The sequence below is a fragment of the Saccostrea cucullata genome, unplaced genomic scaffold, assembly GCF_032062105.1.
Source record: "Saccostrea cucullata isolate Sc308-1 unplaced genomic scaffold, CSIRO_AGI_Scuc_v1 ctg341, whole genome shotgun sequence".
NCBI lineage: Eukaryota > Metazoa > Mollusca > Bivalvia > Ostreida > Ostreidae > Saccostrea > Saccostrea cuccullata.
Genome location: NW_026930542.1, coordinates 330,209 through 354,268, shown reverse-complemented (window position 1 = coordinate 354,268; position 24,060 = coordinate 330,209). Strand labels below are relative to the sequence as shown.

Sequence of the window (24,060 nt, the reverse complement as noted above, 5' to 3'; positions counted from 1 at the left end):
AATGCCATCCTTGCTCCTTCATTCTTAAATTTCATACAATACATCCACTCTAGTATAAATTACAATTCTTTCACATTTTTGGTGCTTAAAAAACCTGGTTAATGTTATGAGAAGAACAGTATCACAACCACAACAAGAAAACTAATGGACAATAGATTACATGTATAATACAGTCAAACCTTGTTAATCCAGATCAGGGCTTTCAAGGAAGTGAATTTATTTGGATATGCTGTTTAAGAATTATTTCTCCAATAGTTTATTTTGCCAGTTATGAAGCGTCAAATTATTGAACAGTGAAAAAATTCAGAAAATTGTACTGAAAGTCTAAAACATTGTTTTTCAATTTACGATCATCAATGTTAATTCTCAATCTGTTTGCCACAGATTTTGTCCTGAATTGAAAGCATTTAGAAGAGTCATAATAATGAAGCGTGCAGTTTATTGGAGTCCTTAATAAAAAGATTTGCCTTTACCTTATATCCTTGTCTATCATCACACTCACAATATAACATACATTGTAAATGACAAGCCAAAATAATTTGATTACATACAGAATTACAAACAGTTTGAAGAAAGGAACATTTTTACTCCTAAGTTAAAAGTCCAAAAGATTAACTTGGAAAATAAGAATAATATGCATTAATAATAATTGTAGTACATATTGTACATGTACAAGTATGTATATACAAACAATCTTCATTTATGGACTAAACTTTGTAGACAATTTCTATTATGCTAAAAGAAAAAGTAAAAGATTAACATACAATAACATCTGATTTAGTAATTTATGTATACATGTATAAGTTAACAATGATCACCCACGCCAATATATTTGATTATTTATACAAATTTTAAATGTGAAGTCTCACTGGAAAATGTTAAAATTTTTCCTAATGTTTGATGGTTGAGAAGAGGTTTTCAAAACGTTCAAATTCCAGTCAAAAATACTTTAGCAAAACTTAGTTTTTAGGATACATAGGATAAATGTGTAAGAATTACAGATGGGAATACAATTTATGCTGAATGACACATCCATTCAGTACTTATACATACATTCTAACCAACATGAGATAGCATTACTTTGCATAAAATCTAAGAAAAACTGGTTGCAAATTAAAAAAAACAACTCATTATTAAGAAACAACAACAGTATAAATTCTAAAAATGAAAACAAATCTTAATAATAACAGTAGTATTTTGATTTTCTAGTCATTAATAGATACCATTATAAATAATAAAACACAACCTTGTTACACAACAGTGTCATTGAATGGGAAAATGGCAACAACCTCTACAGTAAAAATTTAGTAGAAACATGGATATAGCATATTCACAGATATAGAGGATTTATGGATAAAGCATAGCTTTTGGGATCCCTGGCAAATTTCTAATAACTATTCTTTGTAAAACTTTACAGTTATGATGAAAGGTTTACAGCAACTTTCATAACAAACTATCAACCTCAAAACTTAAAATACATATTTGACATAAATTTTTTTGTAGGTATTTACATTGAAAATTTAAATCATTAGATTACTTAGGTTTGCCAGTTTTGCATTGAATACTTCTATTAACATATTCAGTAGTCATACTTGAAAGAAAATACATTGACAATTCACTAGATTTAAGTCACTCCATAGGTCCCTAGGACTTCACTAAAACCAAGTTTTACCGAGATTTAAAGAATGGCAACTAGATTACCAAATCCTTAGAAAATGGAACTAGGATTTTTTAAAAGAATTTTTCAATAACTATTCCAATGAAATTTTTCTTCGAAAAAAATCAAGCAATTATACATATGTACAGATATATCTGTTGGAATTATTCCCCTTAGCCAGCACTTCCATTGTATGAGGTCAAAGTGAGAATTTTTTTTAAAAATCAAATTCAAAACATGAAGCAGGTCAGCAGGAATTTATTATTAAACCCTTTTCAAATAAAAAATCATGAATTAATGGAGGCTTCAGTTAAGGCAAATTTCTCTGAAAAAGTCTTTTCTATGCCCTAGTGAACTGTATGACATTTTATTTATAACCTGGGAGCATGGTAACTCCAATTTGGTGGCCAAAGGGAAATAACTCACATGCAATTCAAGTCTATTGAAAACTCTAAGTTTCTCATCACAGACGTATTCACAGAAATGTACTAAAAGATACGTATTTCAGAAAAACAAGACATTACACAAATCAATGATTAAAACTGTTACAATTAGTGTTCATATGCTGTAAAATGGCCTCTACACCTGAAAACACTTGATATTGCACATGGGTATAAATCGGAAAACAACAATATGGCAAATCATTGGTAAAAGCAACATCAGGATAAAAAAAAATCAGTGAGTATATAAGGTGGCATAAGTATAAAAATTAAGCATGTTAGCAGTAAATCAACTCATAATTAATTAAATGTATTAAATAGCATTCTACAAACGAATTAATCCTATGTATAGACCATGTACATATTTAAACACAATGGAAGAAATAAAATGAACTTGTATACATAGCATACAACTAAGTACAAATGCCCATACCAATATCACATTAGCTAATATTTAACTGGTCCTCAATCAAGTTTTGCAAAACAATGAAAATACCCTTTTCAATGGTGGCTTTTATAACTTTTAAAAACAAAATAATACAGCTATATAAAAATATACCTGCTTGATAACAAAGGCAAGGACTGAAAAAAAAATCAAACCAGAGGCTATAAAAATTTACAGTATAAAATTCAACCATTAACAAAACAGAGATTTGGCAGACATTTACATGTATAAAAATATCATACAAAATTAAAGCTTACAAGAAGTAATAGAAACTTTTACATGCAATTACAAAAATGTGGAATGCAGCATCAGTATATTTTCATAGGAAGCTTTTCTTCATTGTCAATCATTTCAGGATTCCAGCTTGATTTAAGATTTTCATAATTACTTGCTCATCTTTATATCCCAAGCAACACTCAGATTTTTAATAATAAAAAAAAAAATCAACTGGAAAAAAGGAGATTCATTGGTAAATACTGTATCCAAAAACTAAGTTTTAGAGTCTTCTATTCAGAGACCACTATAAAATATTCACAAGCTAGTACAGACTGTTTGCATATCACCTTACACAATATAATTTATAATGCTGGACTTATTCCTTTCAATGAACACCATCAAATACAACAGTTCTAATGTAGCTATAAGTTACAAGTTGTAGATCAGCATATGTTGTCTTCTTTGTAAGCATCCTGCTGGAAACAATTTCTTGCTTTAAGACTTATTTGACAGGGGACTTCAAGTTCTCCACAAAGCTCTGAACACTGTGTCGAAAGCAAGCACCAAAACTCTGGAAAACACAAACAAAAACACTCATAGATTAACTGTGTTCTTAGTTTTGGAAATCTTCTGGATATACCTGCTATTTTTTGTCCTGTCTTCAAGATAGAGAGCATATCTGGACTTAAAATTTCCAGAACTTCTCTTGTTTGATTTCATTAAACATTACACAACAGATATATACAGTAATAAATTTACATAATAATAAAAATTATTTAAACTCATGCAAACTTTATTTCTTGAAACTAGAAGGATATATTTTAAAAATCACTTTTAACATTTACTGGTATTCATAATTTAATGCAGAAGTTTTGCTTTCATTAGAAACTTTTATTTTGTTAAAACAGTACATGAAGACTGAATATTGCATATCCTTGAAGACTGTGTACCTACACATGTGATAAAGCTCATCACGTGGGGTCAGATTTGACTTTACTTTTAAGTAAACTGAACACAGACTGAACTCCATGGAGACTGGCCTTGACCCCCGACTGTACCCCCTCCGCACTGGCCTTCACCCCGGCTTTGAAGGTTGCCCCTATATTCTCCAACTACAGACCACAACAAAATAACATGCAAATCAAATACCATAAGCCCAGATAGAGACAATAAATGATAAGCAAATTAAAAATATGAAGAAAAAAAAAATAAGAATAGCTACAAAATTAATACAAAAGGTAAAAATCACAAAACCAAATAATATATATCTTGTTTCCATATTGGAACGATACATATAATTATTATAAAAGATATCAACAACAGAAATGTGACTGATAAGGAAACAGGTCACCACAATATATAAAACAAAACAAAACAAAGAAATGTTTATTATAAACAGACCTTGTTTTTCTGTGTCGGAGTTGGAGTCTGAATTCCATGTGCATCTAAATATTTCTGGAACCGTAGCTAGAAAATGAATTACAGTAATATATCATGACTGTCTTTTTCACCTCTCAACAATGACAAGCAAATATTTATATCTTTAAAATATAGGTTACAGGTCTATGACTGCTTATCAGAAAACAATTAACTCATCGAAAAAAAATCCTAGATATGACAAACCATAGAAAGGAGGACAATGACTTAACTTCAACCACAAGTGATATTTCTTTGACTTGTTGTGTTTGCAAGTTTTGATTTCAGTCAGCTGACTGTGAAATACTTGTCATATTTGATGCCTTTATCAGAATTAAATTCCAATATAATATTCGTACCTTACAAGCTGCCTCTATCGTTTTACACAGAGGTCCCGCTGACGGCTCACAGTGGAACACGTGAGCATAAAACTGGTCCTCAGCCCCATGTATGATGAAACCTCCCAATCTGTAACAAGATCAATGTACCGGTAAATGTTCTCTATCTTCATGAACATATAACCAGCATGAGCTAAAACTTAGTCCTACAAAGTTCAGAGTTGGCGACAGACACCGGCCCACCGGCGATCTGCGGTAAATTTCGTCCGAGTCCGATAGTTTCCAGAACCATGCCGGACACTGTGTCCAGTAGATATTTCAGAATCAATAGTAAAATATAATAAAAGAATTTTAATGAAATAATGCATTATTGTTCAAAACTTTGTGAAATTGAATCTGTAACAGTTTTACACCATACAAGTATTGTAGTAGTATGGCGAGTACCTCCCAGTTATCGAACTTACTACCACTCTTTTGTCGGAGAGTTGAGAAAGCTCTAAATCTCACATTCATAACATTGTTTACAGTAGTGACAATTGAATGATTCGAACAAACATTATGCCATTGTAACAATGTACTGTAAACCAACTTTTATTCGCGTGCGAGAAAATTTCGCGACTTTCGCGACAGCCTCTACATCGCGAATATTTATCGCCGCGAACCAATCCTAAAAATCCTTGTGTCTATAAACAGCAGAACAAAAATGTCTTTATCGCGAAAATAAATCGTCACAAACTACTTTACCCTCATAAACTCGCGAATAAAAGTTGGTTTACAGTATTGCCAAAGGTTGAACTGCTGACCAGATAGTAGATTGCCAAATAAGGAAAGTTTAGAGTATTTTATTAGCTTTCAAAAGTAATGATTTTCAGTAAAAATTAATGAGCTTAGTGAAAAATAATCGTTAAAAATGTATCATCTGAGGACTAGCTTCCATACCAAATTTTTATCTTATCTGTCTTTATAAACTCCACAATGATCCATTTTGCATTATAATCACTAGCACATTGTCCCCATCTCCAAAAGACATTTTCTACCTCCAACGCGAAAGAGTTCCACCAATCACATATCGATTTCAATTTCACATTTTGTTGTTTTTACATTTGGTCCGGCAAATTTTTAGTGTGTCCTGTAATTTTTTGACAATCTGTAGGACACTGTGTCCAACAGATTTTTTTACCTCTTTCGCCAACTCTGAAAGTTTGCTACCTAAAATAGACCACTAAACACGACTAAACTGGTAATTCCTAAACACAAGTATACTAGTGCAACACTTACTTAGCATTCTCCATGGCTATTCCCATAAATGACAGATATCTGATGCGACAATCATCTACTCTGTTTTCTGGCTTCTACAAAATACAACACTCCATTATTTTCTGTCCTCAGCAATAACCCAGATAGCAAGACTACATCGGGCCAACGTTGGTTGATGGTTGGTAGGTTGGTATAGTGTTGGTGTTGAGTTGTTAACGTTGGTCCAACATTGGCCCAACAAATGCTATGCTGGCATGAAAGCCGGTCCGTCGGTGCTGATTATGTGATGCTGGGCCAATGTTGGCCAATTGTAGTAAATGTTGGCATGAAATGTGGCCACTGTATATTGGGAATTCGATGTTGGCCCACCGTAGGTCCGACCGAGTACACGTTGGCATAAATTAAGATTATTGCGTGTTGGGATGTATAATGTTGGCCCATCTTAGGACCAACCAAGTAATGTTGACATGAAACATGGCCAATGTGTGTTGGGCATGTAATTATCGGTCCAATGTTGGCCCAATGTAGTTAATGTTGGCATGACATGTGGCCACTGTATGTTGGGAATTCGACGTTGGCCCAGCGTAGGTCCGACCGAGTATTGGCATAAATTAAAACCATTGCGACTGGAGATCCATAATGTTGGCCGAACATCAACCAAGTAATGGCGACATGAAACATGGCCAATGTGTATTGGGCATATGTAATCATCTGTCCAATGTTGGCAAAATGAAGTAAATTTTGATTATAATCTGGCATTGATCGGGCTTTGAACGTTGGCCCAGCGCTGGTCCAACAATGTGAAAATAGGGGAAAAAACAAATAAGTGCATGTAGGTGATATGTTCATTACGCACAATTCTTTAAATTTGTATGTTTCAGAACCACCTATTCTAAGCTTCTTTAAATAGAGACAGCTCAATTTAATTAAAAAGTTATGTAAGGATGAATTAAACTTAATAACTCATGCATTGATTACCAATTTAAAAAACGAAATATTATTCCAAAACCTTATTTATGAAAATCATATGATGTACTTTTGATGATTCTTATATGTTATTATTATTCAAGACCATTGCAAATATACTCTTCAAAAAAAGAAACGCATCATAGAATTTTAGTGACACATTGAACATAAATATTACTTCGTAAAATGATGCATTGATAAAACAGAAATGTGGTAAGCAACAGGAATATTATCTAAATTTCATAATTACTCAACAAATTTAAAATTATAGTCAGTTTAAGACCATTAAAGATCAATATCTGGTAATTATAGCCACAAACGGCATCTAATGGGAGCAAATGTGTGTAATGAAAACTGTATAGGAATACTCTCCCACTCCAAATGTAGAACTTCAGTCAGCTGTTGCAGAGTCTGGGGATGCGATTGTCTTTGGCAAATCATGTCAATCCATTTTGTCCAATGCTGCTTTATTTGGATTAAATCTAACGATTAAGATGACTGTGACTGAAACAGGTTGGTGTTTCTTTGCAAGAATGGGTATGTCGAACAAGCCATATGTGGCTGTGTATTGTGAGATTGCAATACGGCTCTAGGATGCTGCAAAATTGAATGGGTATGTGTAGGTAGAACATGGTTAGAGTGCCTTATTCCATCAAAGTCCATTGAATTCGAACCAAATCATTCTTACTTTCTTATAATACCATTTTCCATATCATAACATTACCACCACCACCAACTTTTTTAACGTCCTGGAGGCAATTATCTATCTCACCTTCATTAACAAGCATAAGCACTCTTAAACTTATAAGAGGCTTTCGGATTAACATTTTGGACTAGTAGGTTAACAAAAATATTCAACAGTCAAGCTGTGGTCATACTCAATTCATATGAGATCTTTGAAGTCGATATTTGGGGTGTTGTGGGGTAGTAACAATGGCATGAGTAATCCTCTTGCAATAATACGTAGTCAACTGAAACGGCCTTGTTAGATGATCTGTGCAGTTCAGGGATAGATAATGCTTTAGATGACGTCCTTGCATTTCATTTATGCAATTTGCGTAATCCTCGGACGTGATGCTGTGCTGCTGATGTCACACGTAGTCTTCCATATTTTTTGCGAACATTGGGTGTTCGAGGTTAATGGTTTATGTTTTATAGGTTAGATATGGTCAGTGTGTAACATAAAAACCTCCTGCAGTTGCAGATTGCTGTGCCCCTGCTTCCAGTCGCCAATTTTCTTTTTTGTGCCACGTAACATTCAGATGTAGCAATTTTTGGAAGCGTCATTTTTTCAGATAAAACCAGATTCAAAATTTCGAGAACCCCCGCTTTTGATAGCCCCTTTGTACCAGAAGGAATTGCATCGGAATTCAACAAATGAAAATTGAGATAAAAATTTTGGGGGAAATTTTGCAAAATCAGGTCTTTTTGTCTGTGAGACTTGTAGAATAGCTGTAAAGTTAACAATTGCATTAAAAAATCATTCATTCCACTCGAATACATCGTATCCATACAAAAATAAAAGGTATGACAAAACTATCACAAATTTTCAGGACATTATTCCTACTATGCGTTTCTTTTTTTGAAGAGTATATATCATATATCATGTATATGTAGAAGTTTTATTCTGCACATAATAAAATTTTGGAGATTCTATATTTAGCACCGTGAAACTTAAAGTGCTGAATTTTAGAGCTTCAGATAATTAGGTCAGTGTTGAAATCCACTTGCACAGCAGGTGACTGGCCGGTTTCCTAGGAAACGGGCATCCTAATCAGTTCTGTTTGGTAAACTCGGAGTGGTCACAATTTATCGCTTGCAACATTTGAACAAAGCATATAGGTGTACTTGTCTGCTTTGAAACGTAAGAAAGAGAAAACGGATTGTTTAGCTCTTGAAATGTAAGTATAGATGTTTTATGTGTTATTGATGGAAGTTTATGTTTTTGAAATTATTAACTTGGGCATAATTTGTAACATTGAACATGTTGAACAAGTTTTACAAAAGTTACACTTTCCAAAGTTTTCATATAGTTTATTAGTAATCTAGTTAATTATTACTTATCTGAGTACTAAGAGAAATCATTTTTGAATTGATTAAACTAACACATGTATATATTTTAAATTTTGTATCGCTTATAGCAACTGCATGGTGGAGAGAAAACCCTTTCTGTTACAAGACCATTGATGTATGGAATTTACTGGACATGCAGTGAGTGATTAAACTGTGTGGAGGACATGTATTTTATAGACAAAGAAACAATAACATAAACAAGGGGAAGAAAGGAGTTAATGATTCCAAAGTTGCACATATTTGAACACCGGATACCATTTAAGAATGGTTGTAAATGTAGTGATATATTGGATAGACTTTGAACCACCTTCCTGTTACATGTATTGGTTTCATTAAATATACAGGAGTGACAAAAACAACATTTATTTGAAGAACTAGTTAATTGTCCATGCAGGATTTAATAAATTAATTGTGATTTACTCGTTATTATGGAAATAAAAAATGTCACAGAACTGGAATTCATATTGTGTAATTGATTAAAAAAATAAGTGAATCGAAAATAATTTGCCAAATACGGCCAACGTTTGTCCAACATAAATAACATTGAACCAACATTGGGCCAACAAGAAGTTATACGTTGGGCCACTGTAGGACCAATGTCAGATTACCAACCTTCAAATGTTGGCCCAACGTCGAGCCAACTTGTTGGTCGAACGGTGGGCCGATGAGCAAGATGATGTTGGGCCAACAAATAAAACTAACAGAGGGCCAACGTAATTTTCACCGTTGGGCTGACATTGGTCCAACGTAAGCTTGCTATCTGGGAAGACTGTGAAATATCTGTTAGAACCAGACAAGGTACCAGCTGAGGTACCCCCTGACATTTACCCCATGTTCTGTGATGGTGAGAGTGGAGGGTGCTATTGCTACGTCAACAAAGATCCATTTCTCAGGTGGGATCCGACTGTACAGAGACTCAATGGCATTGTTTAGAACATCAGTCCCTACCAAACAAACCAGGATTAAATTATAGGTATTTTCATCAAAATTAGTTTATTATTTTCTTTGTCAATTATAAAACAAAACTGTAAATCCTGGTAAACTTCTTTTTAAAAATCTGACAGGAATTTTTACCTGTAGGCTTTGAGACCATTTCCATCCCAAGATAGTGGCAGCGGATAATTTTCTTAGGTTCCTCCATTGGGGTAGGAAAGGAAATACCTAGAAATATATCATTGTTAAATAATTTGCATAGACTTCAATAAAAGTTGAAATTATCTAAATTTCATTATAAACCTAAATAAAAAGATGATTAAATTCAGATTCTTAAGCTCCATTAAAAATTTCACAAAGGACTGTGAATTTTTTTTAGGAGCATTCGATTTTGCTTAATGTAATACCAGGTACGCTTATCACACGATTTATTCATGTATGAATAATGAAAATAAATTGTAGCCAACTTCATTATGCTTATACTCCACTACAGCTATGTATACAGATAGATTTACAGAGAGGAAAAATATTTTCTTGTTCCATGACTTACTGCTGTAGAGGCTCTGGAAGGACAGCTTTTGTCCGTTTGTCTGTCCATTAGCTTTGTCCAGGTTAGGGAGGTCAGTGGGACGACTAAGTCGCTGAACCACTGCATTCTGTTCTAAGTGCCGCTCCAACATGATCTTTTTACAGATGTCTCTCAGAGTGTTGGCAATGTGTCGCGCTGGGGTGTCGCAGCGAAACACGTGACACATATGTTTCCTTGTTGTCTTATCACGAGCAACGTAGGCAAAATCTCTGTACAATTAAATCATACTTAGTTGACTTACTTACACACACTTCTGGTAAACAGAGACAATTGCAAAAAGTTTCAAGCAAAAACATTTGAATTAACAAAGAATTTAAAGAAAATTTACACCAAATGCCTAAACACGCTACTGATTCACCAGAAAACATAATTTGGATGACATTACTTAACACTGTTGCATATGTCAAACTGTTTGTGTTTTTCATTTTTAGTACAATTTTTTGTGCCTGTGAGGCATAGATAAATAAACTGTGTGCTTCCAGTTCCCCAACAGACCATAAAATATATGAGCCAACCCTAAAAAAATTTATCCACTAATATCTATCCAAAAGTAAATAAATCCAGTTATTTTATTATAAAGTTTAATTTCAATCACTTCTGTGTATGAGAAAATGTATATCCTATACACATTCAGCGGAAATGTTTTGACAATGTTAAAATAAAATAAAATGTTTTCCCTACCTACCTACCCTATTTTTTCTAAGGTTGGAATAGGGAACACACTATTTATTTATCTTGGCCTAATACAAAAACATCTAATACATACAAGTATACAAACAAAATACAACATATTACCTCTCCCTGTGATTGTTTGAAAAAAAGAAATGAAGTTGAAATTCAAGTACCGGGAATTTCAGTGATGTTCAGACAATTTTATCTAACCATGAAAATTAATTATCATGTTTTTTTTAAATCATATGTACATAAACGTAGACATTTTTAATCATTTTACCCATATTCAAGTATTTATAATGAACTGCACTACAGAACATTTTAGATTTCCATATTTAGATACCTACCGCCCATTGTCCCTGCCCACCCCCCAGACCCTGATGGACTGTATGGGCTGTGAGTTCAGGGTGGTGAAATCCTGGGTGTCCACCAACCTCAGACTGTCTTTGTCTAGGTCCATGTACAGATCCTTACCCTAACAAGAAATCAAGAAATTAAGATAAAAATTTCATAAATCAGAAATTTTTACATCACCGAACCGTGGTATCTACTTTGTAAACATAACATTTATGTTTGTAAGAACAAATATCTGCAAGACATTGATCCACACATGTACATTTTTTGGATTACTGCAAAATCTGTATACTCAATATTGAGAAATCAAAGAGAATTATTCCAGGAAACCTACATCTCCCCAACGGCCGACCACGTCATTGATATCATTCCTGCCAAATGACAAATCGACGATACATTTATTGACGGCTCGGCTACTTCTCTCTGGCGTCAAATCTTCCTCCGCTATCCGGACCCAACCGAGTGACTGAACCGCAAACCGCACTGGCTTCTCATGGGGGTCAGTTTTCTTTTGTTCTGGTTGTACCTCCTGCTTTGTGGAACTAGGTAATAAAAAATCATAATCATTTATTGATAAAAAGAAATAAAACTGTGGTCATACTTTTATGTTTACCAAAGTAGTGTCCCTTATGTCATAGTAATCTACAAAGTCATTTGAATTGTACAGTCTGAATTTGATTGGAAAGACTAATAGTTTAAAATCTTTTTAAAATACATTTCACGCAACAAGCAAAGCTAATACATCTAGTACTTACATGTTTTGCAGTGATTTTGCAGCATACTGTAGGGCATGACCTTCAAAAGCCTTGAGTGGGTCCTCTGTATTGGAGGATACACTAGAGGGACTGGAGGGGACTGATCCATTGGTAGAGCCAGAACTCTGTAAGGATATAGACAAATGTTTACCAGATTGTAACACAAAATCATTATAAAACATAAATGGAATTAAAGCATATACCCGGTAAAGTAAAAATTGTTTAATATGAACACCGATATAATGAATTTACAGATATAAATTAAATTTTACGGGGGATTCTGGGCAAGATTCTTTAAAAACCCCTGTATTTTTAAGGTTCTAATTCACTTGGATTTAATGAATCTACACAAATATGTGGTAAATTTCAATATCCATATTTTGAAGTTATCATAAAATTAGTTTTAGACTGGGACATGCAGTTCCCATATACATTAACATCCATAAACCTTATAAAATATTGTATACAGGAAATTTTTCATCCCCATTTTATTTTTTAATTTTATTTTTTATTTTTTCCCCTTTCACCATTGTCACAATTGGGCAAATTTAAAACAGGGGGAATTGACACAAAATAGTATTATCTCTTAAGCAGAACTGTGTCTGGGTGAATTCAAAGCAGGGCAAAACTGTTCGCATATGTAAAATGGCAAAAATAAGATGAGGCGAAAATATTATTACAGTAATATTACAGTATTAGTATTCAGAATAATTTCAGTATCAGGCTCCAACATAAAACATGTATATAATATAAATACAGATTAAGAGCATATAACAAATGGAACCTACTGAATTACTCTTAACACTCAGTGACCTGAGTGTGGTCTGTTTGACGTCGGGTGGTGCCGGTGATGGTGGCTCCCTCTGGATGGTCCCACTCTTTATGTGCCAGTAATACGCCCCCTCCTCATCCTCACATTTCTCCCACCCTGCGGGCAGCACCACTTTCTCTGGAGCGTCCTACAAAAGGTCAACAAGAAAAGTAATCAGACTAATCAGACAAGGTCAACAAGAAATCCAATCAAACAGGGTCAACAAGAAAACCAATCAGACAATGAAACAGGTTACATAATCATGTCTGTAACAATTTGTGAGGCTTCTTCATTTCAATTTAAAGTGCACTACTTGTGGAGAGAAATCTTTAGGAAGACTGGAGAGCTAAAATAAAGATTATGGCCGGATGTAAGTAGGGATCGCAGAAATACTACAGTGACAATCAGATTCATGAAACCCTGTCATCTAAAGCAACAGTTAATCACTGCAACATCAGACAAGGGCCCAACAAGTTCCGTGGATCAATATCAGAGGAGACACTGGAGAGAGTTCTAATTACACGATTGCAGTAAAACGTACGCAGTGTATCTTTATTTTGTGCTAATAAATAATCCTCAAAAACTGCAGATCAAGAGCATCTCAAGACAATGGGACTCTCCCATCGCATGACAACGTGAAGCCCTGTTTTTGAAGACTGTGACTTGTTGGATAACAAGATCTTCAATCCTGATTACAGGAATGGGCTTTGTCACAGTCTCTACACTACATCCTTTATCACATTTCCTCTACTGGCACCAGGATGGTCAATCCTTTAATTATCTGAAGTTCACTTTGAGCCATTATTTTTCTTTTTTTCACACATAACTTTCAGTTGCTATGATTTCAAGAAAGTCTTTCAAAAATTACTTGTGACAGATAATGCATATTGCATCCTCCATTCACATAAAATCTTTGTCTGGCATCTTCTTTACTACTGGCACCGATATAAAAGAATTGGGATGCAACTGGCAAAGACCAGAATCCCTAGCCTTGCAGTATTTGATTTGATGGATAAAAAAGACATCATGTATAAAATCTATTTTGTAAATCATGGCCTTACATACAAACAAATCTATTTCCTTTTGTTACTTGAAACTTCAATGCTAGCATTTATTTTTGAAGTTGTTTATATATTTAGGAACTTATCCATATTTTGACTTTATTTAGAACCGACCTCTTATAAATTTGACAGAAAACATATGAAATACTGTAAGTTTTAATTACCCCTGTGGGTGTGGTTTCTTCTGACCCTTCCTGCTCCGAGGACTTATTGACCACTGAGTAAACATCATCATTAACAGGTCCATGGACATGTGACCCATCATCAGATCTTGCATCGGAATGGATACCACTGTCTGGGGAATTAATATCAAACCTACAAAAAATATATATCAACAATGCTTATTTTGGGGCAAACTCCATTAACCATGAGCAAGTCCCTAGATTTAACTTTATTAAATTTTAAAAATTAATTCTTACAATTTCTAGCACATCTTCATCTCTTTAAAAATAGAGACTCAATATACAATATTTTAACAAGAAACCAGACTTGACCCCTCTGACACTGACTTGACTTTGGCCTGGCTGACCGGAGACGTGATCCCACTCCACTCCAATTCCAGATCCAGGTCGGATGAGATGGATTGGGACTTTTCCTTGGCTTTGCTTTCCAGCATGGAGTAATAGTCCAGGAATCCTGTGGATTTCTTGCCGGAGTTTGTGTTCTCCACGTGTGAATTCCTGTCCCCTTTCTGCATCAGATTTTTCTCGTTTTTCCACGTGTTTTGTTTTAAGTCCTTCTTTTCACTGCCATCTTCATCCTCGGATGAACTGTCAGCTGACAATTCAGCCAAAAGTCTCTGTTTCTCACTTTTGTTGGAGTATTTCTCTGAAGCAGATTTATTGTCTAGCAGGGATATGGTGGTCACATCAACTTCATCATAGATGTTTACGTCTTTGTTCATTTTACTGGATTTCATTTTAAGTTGGTCTTCAAATTGGTAGTTTGGATTGGAGAAGCTCAAGAAAATGTTCTCTGGATCTGAAATATATAAAAATTTATTCTATATAATTTTTTATTAAGATTTCATCATCTCCATAATACCTTATAAAGTAAAATTTGTTCTTTGAAAAAAAAATTAAAATAAGCTGTTTCCAGACATATCTAGCAGCTTAGGGATTATCTGATCTGTAACTGAATTATAAGTACAAGAATAAAATTCTGCTAGCAAGTCTTGTGGAGTTGGATAAATCTATGATTTCATTTTAAATGAAAATCAAAATTTAATTACCCGTTATATCAAAACATTATCTATACAAAACATTCTCTAACTTAATTCAATATAATTTGTTGCCATTCCAGTGGCCCACTTTGATTTTTTCCTATTGATAATTCTTTCTAATGAATCCTGGATACAGCTAGGTCAGACAAACTAACAACCCCAAAAACCTAACTGTGGTGTTAATCATCCAAGCATTCTCATAAAACACCAAAATTAGAATCCTTGAAATCAAATTCTTGTAAAATGATTGATATTTATATGGATCAATACCAATAGTTAAACGGCTCCGACAATAAATATAAATTCTAACAGAAATCTTACATTCTGCAACACAAATGAATTGGGAAAAATGACAGCTTCTCATGGTCTGAAGTAATTACCAGGAGTCTTATTTATTTTCTCGAAAGTTTCTGATGTTTACTTCAAGCTAGACTCTGCATCCGGTTCGATTTTTACCACCCCTCGGCATCGATTTGAATATCAAATCAAATAATTAAGTCAAATGTAAATTTACATTTTCTGCAATATTTTTCACAATGGTCCATAAACTAACAAGACAACATTGTATATGGGATCGAAACCTTCCCTTCCAGATTAATGGTAATGATTTCCCTATTTTAGTTTTTTATCAGATACGAAGTATTGTGACTGTGAGATAACACTCTCTGTGATTCCAGTTTTTTTCTTAACTGGACACCAAGCATGAAAGGCTTTTAAGATGTTATACTCTTGAATATTTACATGAAATTACAAGTGTTTGTCTCGATTTGTCACATTGAGAGTGACCATTAAAACAAACTATATCAGCACATGAAAGAAAATAATTATTTAGGATTGTAGACATGAAATACCAGCTATAAAAGTTAATCTAATCTGACACAAAGGCCTGTCTAACACAGCATGCCTTTGTAAAGCAATACCTGGGCAAAGAGAAAATTCAGACTGTGCACACTGATCCAAAGGAATGTAGCCTCTTTGCATGTTGATGCAATGTATACTATTTTGTAGGGGTAACAAATATGCAGTAGAAATGATTATTTTGAAAAAAAAGTGGTTATGAGCTTTGCATCCAGCAAAAGAAGTTATATGATTTAGTAGCCTGCCCAGGGAACTTGACAGTCACCTGAGTATCAGAATTCCTTCACACACTACCCAAGCCTTTGAAGCCAAGTCTATATTCTTTAGAAGACTTGAAATTTTTATCCTGCAGCCACTGCCTGCATTGATTAATTAAATCTAGTTACTGTTTATTGCCCTAATAAAACCATGTGCATTTGGCTCATCTACAAAAATTCAAATAGAATTTCTAAGACATCCGCAATACATTTTCAAATTACAGTATATACAGTGGCGGATTTAAGGGGGGGCGCACCCGGCGCGCGCCCCCCCTAAAATTGTCTAAGTCCCCTTCAAAATCTCTAGTGGCCTCTGCACTGGACCCAAGGGATATTAATTTTACAAAATAGGGAAGACAGTTCATTTCTCAACACAGTGATCATGCATATATTTTGACAGTTATGGATTTTGAGTCATAAACTCTTTGACTCATTGGCATGTATGAATTTAACAACATACTCTAGTATTTGAATCACAAGTTTCCATTTTTGGGGTTTTTTTGAGCGGGAGGTTAAATATAATCTGACATGAATGGGCATGCAAATATCAAAAATCATAAAAATTTAACCCCACCAAAGTTAGTAATTTTTGTAGTACATAAAAGGATTGCTGCTCCAATCAATGATGTTGTAATCAAAGCTTTACATCTTTATCAGAACCTTGAAACCTTAATATGTTATGAAGTTATGATTTTTATTTTGTAGAGGGATTATTAGAGGTACAAGTATAACCACTCAGACAGATTGGCTGCTCATTGTTCTGTAGAAAAGATGACAATTGAAGACGGCACGGAATTTGATAATTATCAGTGATTTAACACAAGGTGCAAGATGTGATATTAAGAATTACAATTTCCAAGATCCTTCAAATGAATTTTCTTTTTTTTTCTTTTTCCCCCCAAAAGTGGTTTAGAATTATTGAAATGAGATTGAATATACTCAATACACAATGAGTCAGTGTTTCAGATATAAAACACTGCTAAGGAAATTTGAACTGTAGAGGGACGGGATACTTCTGATCAAAATGTTTATTCTGAAGATGAATTCTTTGTAGTGCTCTGGAACAATTAATTTGGCTTTATTCTATGGTTCTTTTCTTTAAATCACGACTGATGTACTACTCCACTCCCCACCTATATGAGTGGGTCACTGTCACAGTACACAGGAACTATTAAGGCTGTCTATCCTGTCAGTGTCATACAAGCTCTAACAAGGACCTTGATCAACAGATTCTTTTGACATTTGATGTAAAATATATCATCAAGTCAAAGACAGTGAATATCCTATCATGCATTGCATTCAGTTGCAATTTCAGTGTCTAAACTCATCAGCCAGAAGTTCCATGTCTTGTTATTTAATAATCTGACAGTCTCAAACTGCAGAAGGGAGATGAGCCAGAAAATGTCATCAGTGCCCATCTTAATGGGATGTCCACTTAAAAACCATTAAAATATGACCCAAGAGCAGCTATTGGTAGATACAGATCAGAAATGCAGGAGAGAAGTGAAGCACAACACAGTAATAGGAGCATGGTTCACAAATTTCAGAAAATCACAGGAAAATCATCATGCCTGAATCCATTTTGATGATGAGACAAATCTACAAGATTTTTGCATGATGATATCTACTATGACCAAGTGTAATTTTATTCAGCTCAATAAGCTGGAAATCTTTTTGTTCTTTGGGACTTGATGGTTATAAGCTTTGAAATAATATTAAAACCAATACAGCACACTCTTCTTGTATGTCCTTGTTATTATGAATTAAAACACCTATAGCTTGACAAAAATGATCTCAATGTAATCAATTTAAAAATAAAGACCTGTTGAGAATTTTTTTTTTCCTTTGGAAGAGGGGGGGTGTTGTGCTTTACCAATTCATATGCAAATAAAACACAGATTTTTCTGTTCTAATGGTGAATTTTTTTGGTAACCTTTTAACAAATTGGCAATATTGGCATTGGGTATAAAACTGTTACAAGAGTTTGAATAAACTATTTTGTCCAGATATGAGGCTTTGTACACAGTCAATAAAGTTAACAGGTACATTGCTAATATTACCTGATAAAACAAAGTGCAACAGCTTTAATTTCAGCCTTTCTAATTATCCAGGGATTTAATTACATCTTAATCAGCGTAATTTAATAAATTGCTCAAGAGTGCTATTTCCACAACCAGACCTCTTTACCATGATGGCTATCAACAGTAACTGTTGAACATTTGTCAATGATTTTAATCTGAAACCTTGCTTGATATTTGCATAGCCCCATAGTACTTTAAACATATTTTATTGAATATAATTCAATCCTGCCTATGTAAGCTCTCCTTTTATAATTGGTCAAGATACAAATTAGAAGTAAATAATACATGAACATGATAATCAATAAAATTATAATGAAAAATAAAGATTCACAATCAAGTATTAAAAAATATATCTAAAAAAAAAAATGACAACCCCCTAACTGTATGCATATTATTTACATACTGTTTCTTAAAAATAATACAAATATTTGAAGAAGAAAAAAAATTATGCATTAAATAGAATATTTAATATGACAGTGTCCCTAATTTAGTCTTTTAGAAGATTTTATAAATTCTTGTACATATGAAAATATTTGACAATTTGTTTGATAAGAGTATTGAGATTTACCTCTTACCAAAAAACAACATTCATTTAATTTTTTTACCAATATGTTTCTTTCAAAACACAGTTGATTTTTCTGTTCCACACTTTTGACATGATTGTGATAAAAAATTTTTTTAAATGTGCATTAACCTTTTAACAAATGCAAGATATTTTCTTTCCTATTACCAAAGTTAAAGTACTTACATTTATTAGGCTCCCCAATTCTTAAGTTTTGCTTTAAAGATATAAAACTGTTACAAAGTTTTAGTTTGAATAAACTATTTTGTTTTACAAACTGGTATGCATAAGTTATTACATCCAGACCTTAGGTTTTGTTGACACAAGGTTGAATCAAATCATACAAATAATCAGGTGCACCATTAATCATTTTATACATCAATTGAAGTTTGTGTTTTTCTCTTCTAATATTACCTAGTTCATAAAACAAAGTGTCCAGTACTAGCTTTAATTTCAGCCTTTCTAATTTCTAAAATTGGTCTTATAAAGGCAAAATAAATTTTTATAAGTGAATTTCTATCAATGCTATGTTTCAATAACCTAATTATATTTAATCTTTTACATGCCTTTTCATATATATTTGATATGTGATTGTTCAGAACCATCTGCTTGAAATTTAATAATTTGATTGTTTTATATAATCACCTCCATATCCAAACTGAATATTAGGATAACTTACGTGTTTTCTAGTAAAATCAACATTCCACAACCAGACCTCTTTCTTTTCACCATGATTGATATCATTGTCTATAATAGCAACAGTAACTGTTGATATATCATATATGTCAATGATTTTACATGATGATGAATAGCTTTGCTCTCAGATATTTGCATATATTATTTAATTTTTAATATTTAATATTTTATTAGCCCCATAGTAATTAGTAAATGTGCATTTAAAGGATTTATTTTCAGTAATAAAAAAAATACACTTCAATGCATTAAACAAAATTATTAAAAAATTCTTTTAAAAGATCTATTGTTTAATTGTTCCAACTTATGAAGACAAAAGAAACTTTTTTCTGTATCAAGTATGAAATCTCAAATGTAATTTAGTGCATATATTAAATTGACAATTTTTTCTTGTCAATATATCTACAAAGAATGTATTATCAGAATTATTTTAAAGTAAAAATATTGAAAATTTGACATTTTCTTAGAATGACATGAAATACTAATTTAATCTAACAAATGAGGCTTCATGCAAATGATGTGCAATAATATCAATATGCATGGTTGTTAAATTTGGCTTAAATGTTTACACATTTAAGCATGACACACTATTTTTAGAACAATAAATATTGGAAAATTAATTTTAACACGAAAAGTTCCATGGTGACATGCTATATTTGTAACGGTATATGCAGGCTTGCTGGTCATACAGTTCTATTACATACATTAGATAAATAGAAATAATTTTAAAATGTGAAAAGGTGAAAATAACAGAGTTTGATCTAAAAAAAAATAATCTATAAACAATACAAATATTTGAGGAGGACATGAAACACGAACCCCTGGAAATTCCTGAGGTGGGATGAGGAACCTAAGACAAGTAAGTATCCCTGATAACCAGTCACACCTACCATTAGCTCTTTTTAATACTTATCTTTTAAATAATCAAAGAAAAAAAATATAATTAAAACAAGAGGTCCATGGGCCACATCACTCACCTGAGTAACTTTGGCCATGCTGTTCTTAAACAGATCCCCCCTGTAATACTAGTTGTGACCCTACCCTACCCCCAGGGGTCATGATTTAGACAATTTGGAATTTACACTACCCTAGATGCTTTCACATGAGTTTTAGCTTTTCTGGCCTAATGGTTTTTGAAAAGAAGATTTTCAAAGATTTTTCCTATATATTTCAATGTAAAACTTGGATTCCCTATGGTGGCCCCGCCCTACCTCAGGGGTCATGATTTGAACAATTTAAACTCTGCACTACCCCAGGATGCTTCAAAGTAAGTTTCAGCTTTTCTGGCCCAGTACATGTGGTTCTTCAGATTAAGTTTTTTAATGATCCCACCCTATTTTTGTCTATAATCTTCATTAATCTCCCCTTGCAAGGGGACTTGGCCCTTCATTTTGACAATTTAAACTCCCCTACAACCTACAACGGAAGTTTGTTTTGATGTTTTGAGAAGAAGTTGAAAATGTGAAAAGTAACAGATGGATGGACAGACGACAATAATAATTTATAATTTATATTACATTTATAATTTATACCATATGCAATTAAATATGCATGCATACTTATTCTACTAAATTTACAGAATGTTGTCAGCTATTTATTATAAATCATAGTTTTTAAAACACATTACTGTATCTAAAGTATTGACAGTCAAAGGGAATGCTTGTGAATTTTTTGCTTATACACATATGCATCTGATATGGCCTATAATTCTGACACTCAAAAAACATTAATTAATCTTCATTCTTACTTTTTTGACATATTTTAATTAACATGTACTTTCCTTTATTAATTTTGTGTCTGACATTTTGTGAAAAACATTTCTGATTTTTTTCAATAATTATATTTTTTAGTACAGCAGATTTTCCTTAAATGATTAATCAGAATTCACTCATTTTGTGGAACTATAAATTTTAGGGTGAATCTTTCTTAAAACTTCCAAGGGAATCCTTATTTACATTTATCTGAAATCAAGACCAGACAGAAAAGTCAAGGATTACAAAATTCAATAATCCCTGATCTACGAAGAACTTTAATTTTAAAACCAGGATTTTCCTCTGGAGACTTTCCTAAAGACTGATCATTCCCTCTGATATTGTCTGAATTCATCAGGTTTTCCTAATTACCCTGAAGAGCTGGAGACCAGCCTCCTTAGCCAGACTGTTATAAATACAGACTGTGACTAATTGCCAGACTGGACAAAAAGGAACTGAAAGCACAATGAAACAGAAGGAAGTATGTCTGAATTCTGCACTCAGCGAGACCCAAATCTATAATAATTAACCTGAGTTGATATTACAGGTGAATAAATATTGAATTTTCTAATAATAATAACATTAAAGAAATCCAATAAAAAAAATCACCTCTAATAGCTTTAAGAGGCTTATCACCATATTTTCGTAACAAAGGAAATATTGTTCACATTATTAATCAACAAATTTGCACAATATTTGGGAAGAAAAGTCATCTTTTATTCTTTTCTCTTAGTAGTACTGTGGTACATCATTATTTTTAAGAAAGCAAGCCAAACTAACCTTATTAGGTTTTATTTAATTGAGGGTATTTGTCATGTTTGTCTCAATTGAAAAGTTTTGAATAGGTGAAATATAGCTGAACTTTGGTATCTTGAACACCAAAATTTCAAACACGATGGATATGTTAAAGTGCTTTGGAAAACTGAAGGTCCCTGAATCACCCATTTTAGTTTGCTATCCTTGGTATCTTGAATCCTTGGATATCTCATAGTCATTTCTCTGTCCAAGCTAGAGGTTAGACTGTAAATTGCATGTCAAAAAAAATCTTTATGCTAGCTTCATTCTGCAGTTTATTTTGATTTAGCAAAATTTATTACCCTTAGCAACAGTATCTCATGCTAATGACAATCTCTCTTATCTAATTTTTTTTAATTAAACTGTCTCATACACAAAACTAAAAATAAAATCCATATTGCAAAAATTCTTGCAAAACAAGACTTCAAATTTAGCTGAGACCAGATATGGCTGGTAGAAATTAAGTTTCTGTCTTTGGACTTCATCAGGCAACAAATTTTCTTAGCAAAGTTTGTTTTCTGTAAAACCACAGATTAATGCCCTGCAGTTATAGACTACCCCCTTTCATGATCTGATAAGCTGCTGTTCTTCGATAAATTGTGATTATTAAAATGTTAACATTTCCTTTTTTAATTTACAATTTTCAACCTGAACTGTGTTTCGGTGATCAAAATGTACAAATATCACGAAGCAGTACATGGTTAAATAATTTGGAAGGAGACAGTGTGGTTCAATAATGTTTTCTTACCAGTCAGAAATAATTACAAATATGTCTCGTGAGAGAAATAAATCCGGTGATTCATACTGTCTCTTATTACTTCCCACTGTCTCCATATCTCACCCCTGTTAACCTAATCTATTTGTTTTCTCCTACAATTTATCTTTCTAGGGACTTAATTAAACTGTTCTGAAATCATCTATTTATTATCAAAAATATATGGGAGATGACATGACATTCCTTCTATTTATTCAGACAATTTTAATATGAAATCATTTATAGGAGGGAATCAGCAATAATTTGATAACAAGCAGCTATTTATTTATTTATTTTTTTATTGAAACAGTTTATCACAAAATTAAATCATAAGAATTATGTGCATATGGATACCCTGCATTTTGATTCCAGGAAAATAAAATTTCATGTTAACTTTGTGAATTTTCAGGTAACAGTACCTTTTCTTTAAATCCCTTATTTGGCTTTTTTTTCAAAATATGGCCATGCAGCATCAACTTTAAACTTTCTATCCAAGTCATTTAAATTTATTAATTTTCTCTCGCAAAATGGTTAAACACTACATACCCATAAAAAAAACTTACCATGCAGTGGATTATGATAAAGACTCCATGTTTTTTGAGATCCTTTTATTCGTTTATACAAGGTCCCATACCAAGACATATTAAAATTAAATTTTCTTGTTCGATTTCTGCGTCGATGAGTCATGTTAGCATTAGATTGCCCATGTTCCAATGTGTGAAACATCATGGCACTCTTACAAAACAATTTATTCTCTTTTAGCATTTTTAATTCAATTTCTGGTGAAATTTCCTCTTGCTTCCTGCATTTCAGAATAGTTTGATTGGGAGGGAAAAAAATTCTTTCTGAATCTGAAACCTGTTGAATGAACGTTCATTCCAATACTCCTGTTTCAGCCATAATTGCTTGAAGAATTTTGTTTCACAAGCAATTTCCCCTCAAAGGAAGGAACCTTTTTAAGTAATCCAAGCCATATAAAGATAGATCATCAATGGAAAATGTGTATCTGCTTCTTCGTGAATTTTGATCGCTCAAAATGAAGGCCCATCCATCAGTGGCAAAATTTCCTTAAGCAGGCACAAGATTAAATCTCTCAACTTCAGA

At 33.0% G+C, this 24,060-nt stretch overlaps 1 protein-coding gene across 5 annotated transcripts in view; it reads right to left on the bottom strand.

The window, feature by feature from the left end:
• Window positions 1-422: 422 nt before the first annotated feature.
• The window catches only part of LOC134228948 (protein Fe65 homolog), a 59,185-nt gene continuing 35,547 nt past the window's right edge, over window positions 423-24,060 (bottom strand). For 2 of the 5 annotated variants that reach the window (XM_062710647.1, XM_062710648.1), the window contains exons 5-18: window positions 14,493-14,964; window positions 14,148-14,298; window positions 12,900-13,070; window positions 12,112-12,236; window positions 11,691-11,898; window positions 11,350-11,477; window positions 10,292-10,539; window positions 9,883-9,969; window positions 9,637-9,752; window positions 5,791-5,864; window positions 4,534-4,642; window positions 4,160-4,225; window positions 3,709-3,870; window positions 423-3,327 (exon numbers count right to left, since the gene is read on the bottom strand). In XM_062710647.1, the coding sequence (XP_062566631.1) occupies window positions 3,730-3,870; window positions 4,160-4,225; window positions 4,534-4,642; window positions 5,791-5,864; window positions 9,637-9,752; window positions 9,883-9,969; window positions 10,292-10,539; window positions 11,350-11,477; window positions 11,691-11,898; window positions 12,112-12,236; window positions 12,900-13,070; window positions 14,148-14,298; window positions 14,493-14,964 (2,096 nt within the window). In that variant the 3' untranslated portion in view covers window positions 423-3,327; window positions 3,709-3,729. Of the gene's footprint in view, window positions 3,330-3,708; window positions 3,871-4,159; window positions 4,226-4,533; window positions 4,643-5,790; window positions 5,865-9,636; window positions 9,753-9,882; window positions 9,970-10,291; window positions 10,540-11,349; window positions 11,478-11,690; window positions 11,899-12,111; window positions 12,237-12,899; window positions 13,071-14,147; window positions 14,299-14,492; window positions 14,965-23,519; window positions 24,056-24,060 lie in introns of those variants that run through there. The other 3 variants (XM_062710644.1, XM_062710645.1, XM_062710646.1) reach the window with 3 other exon arrangements.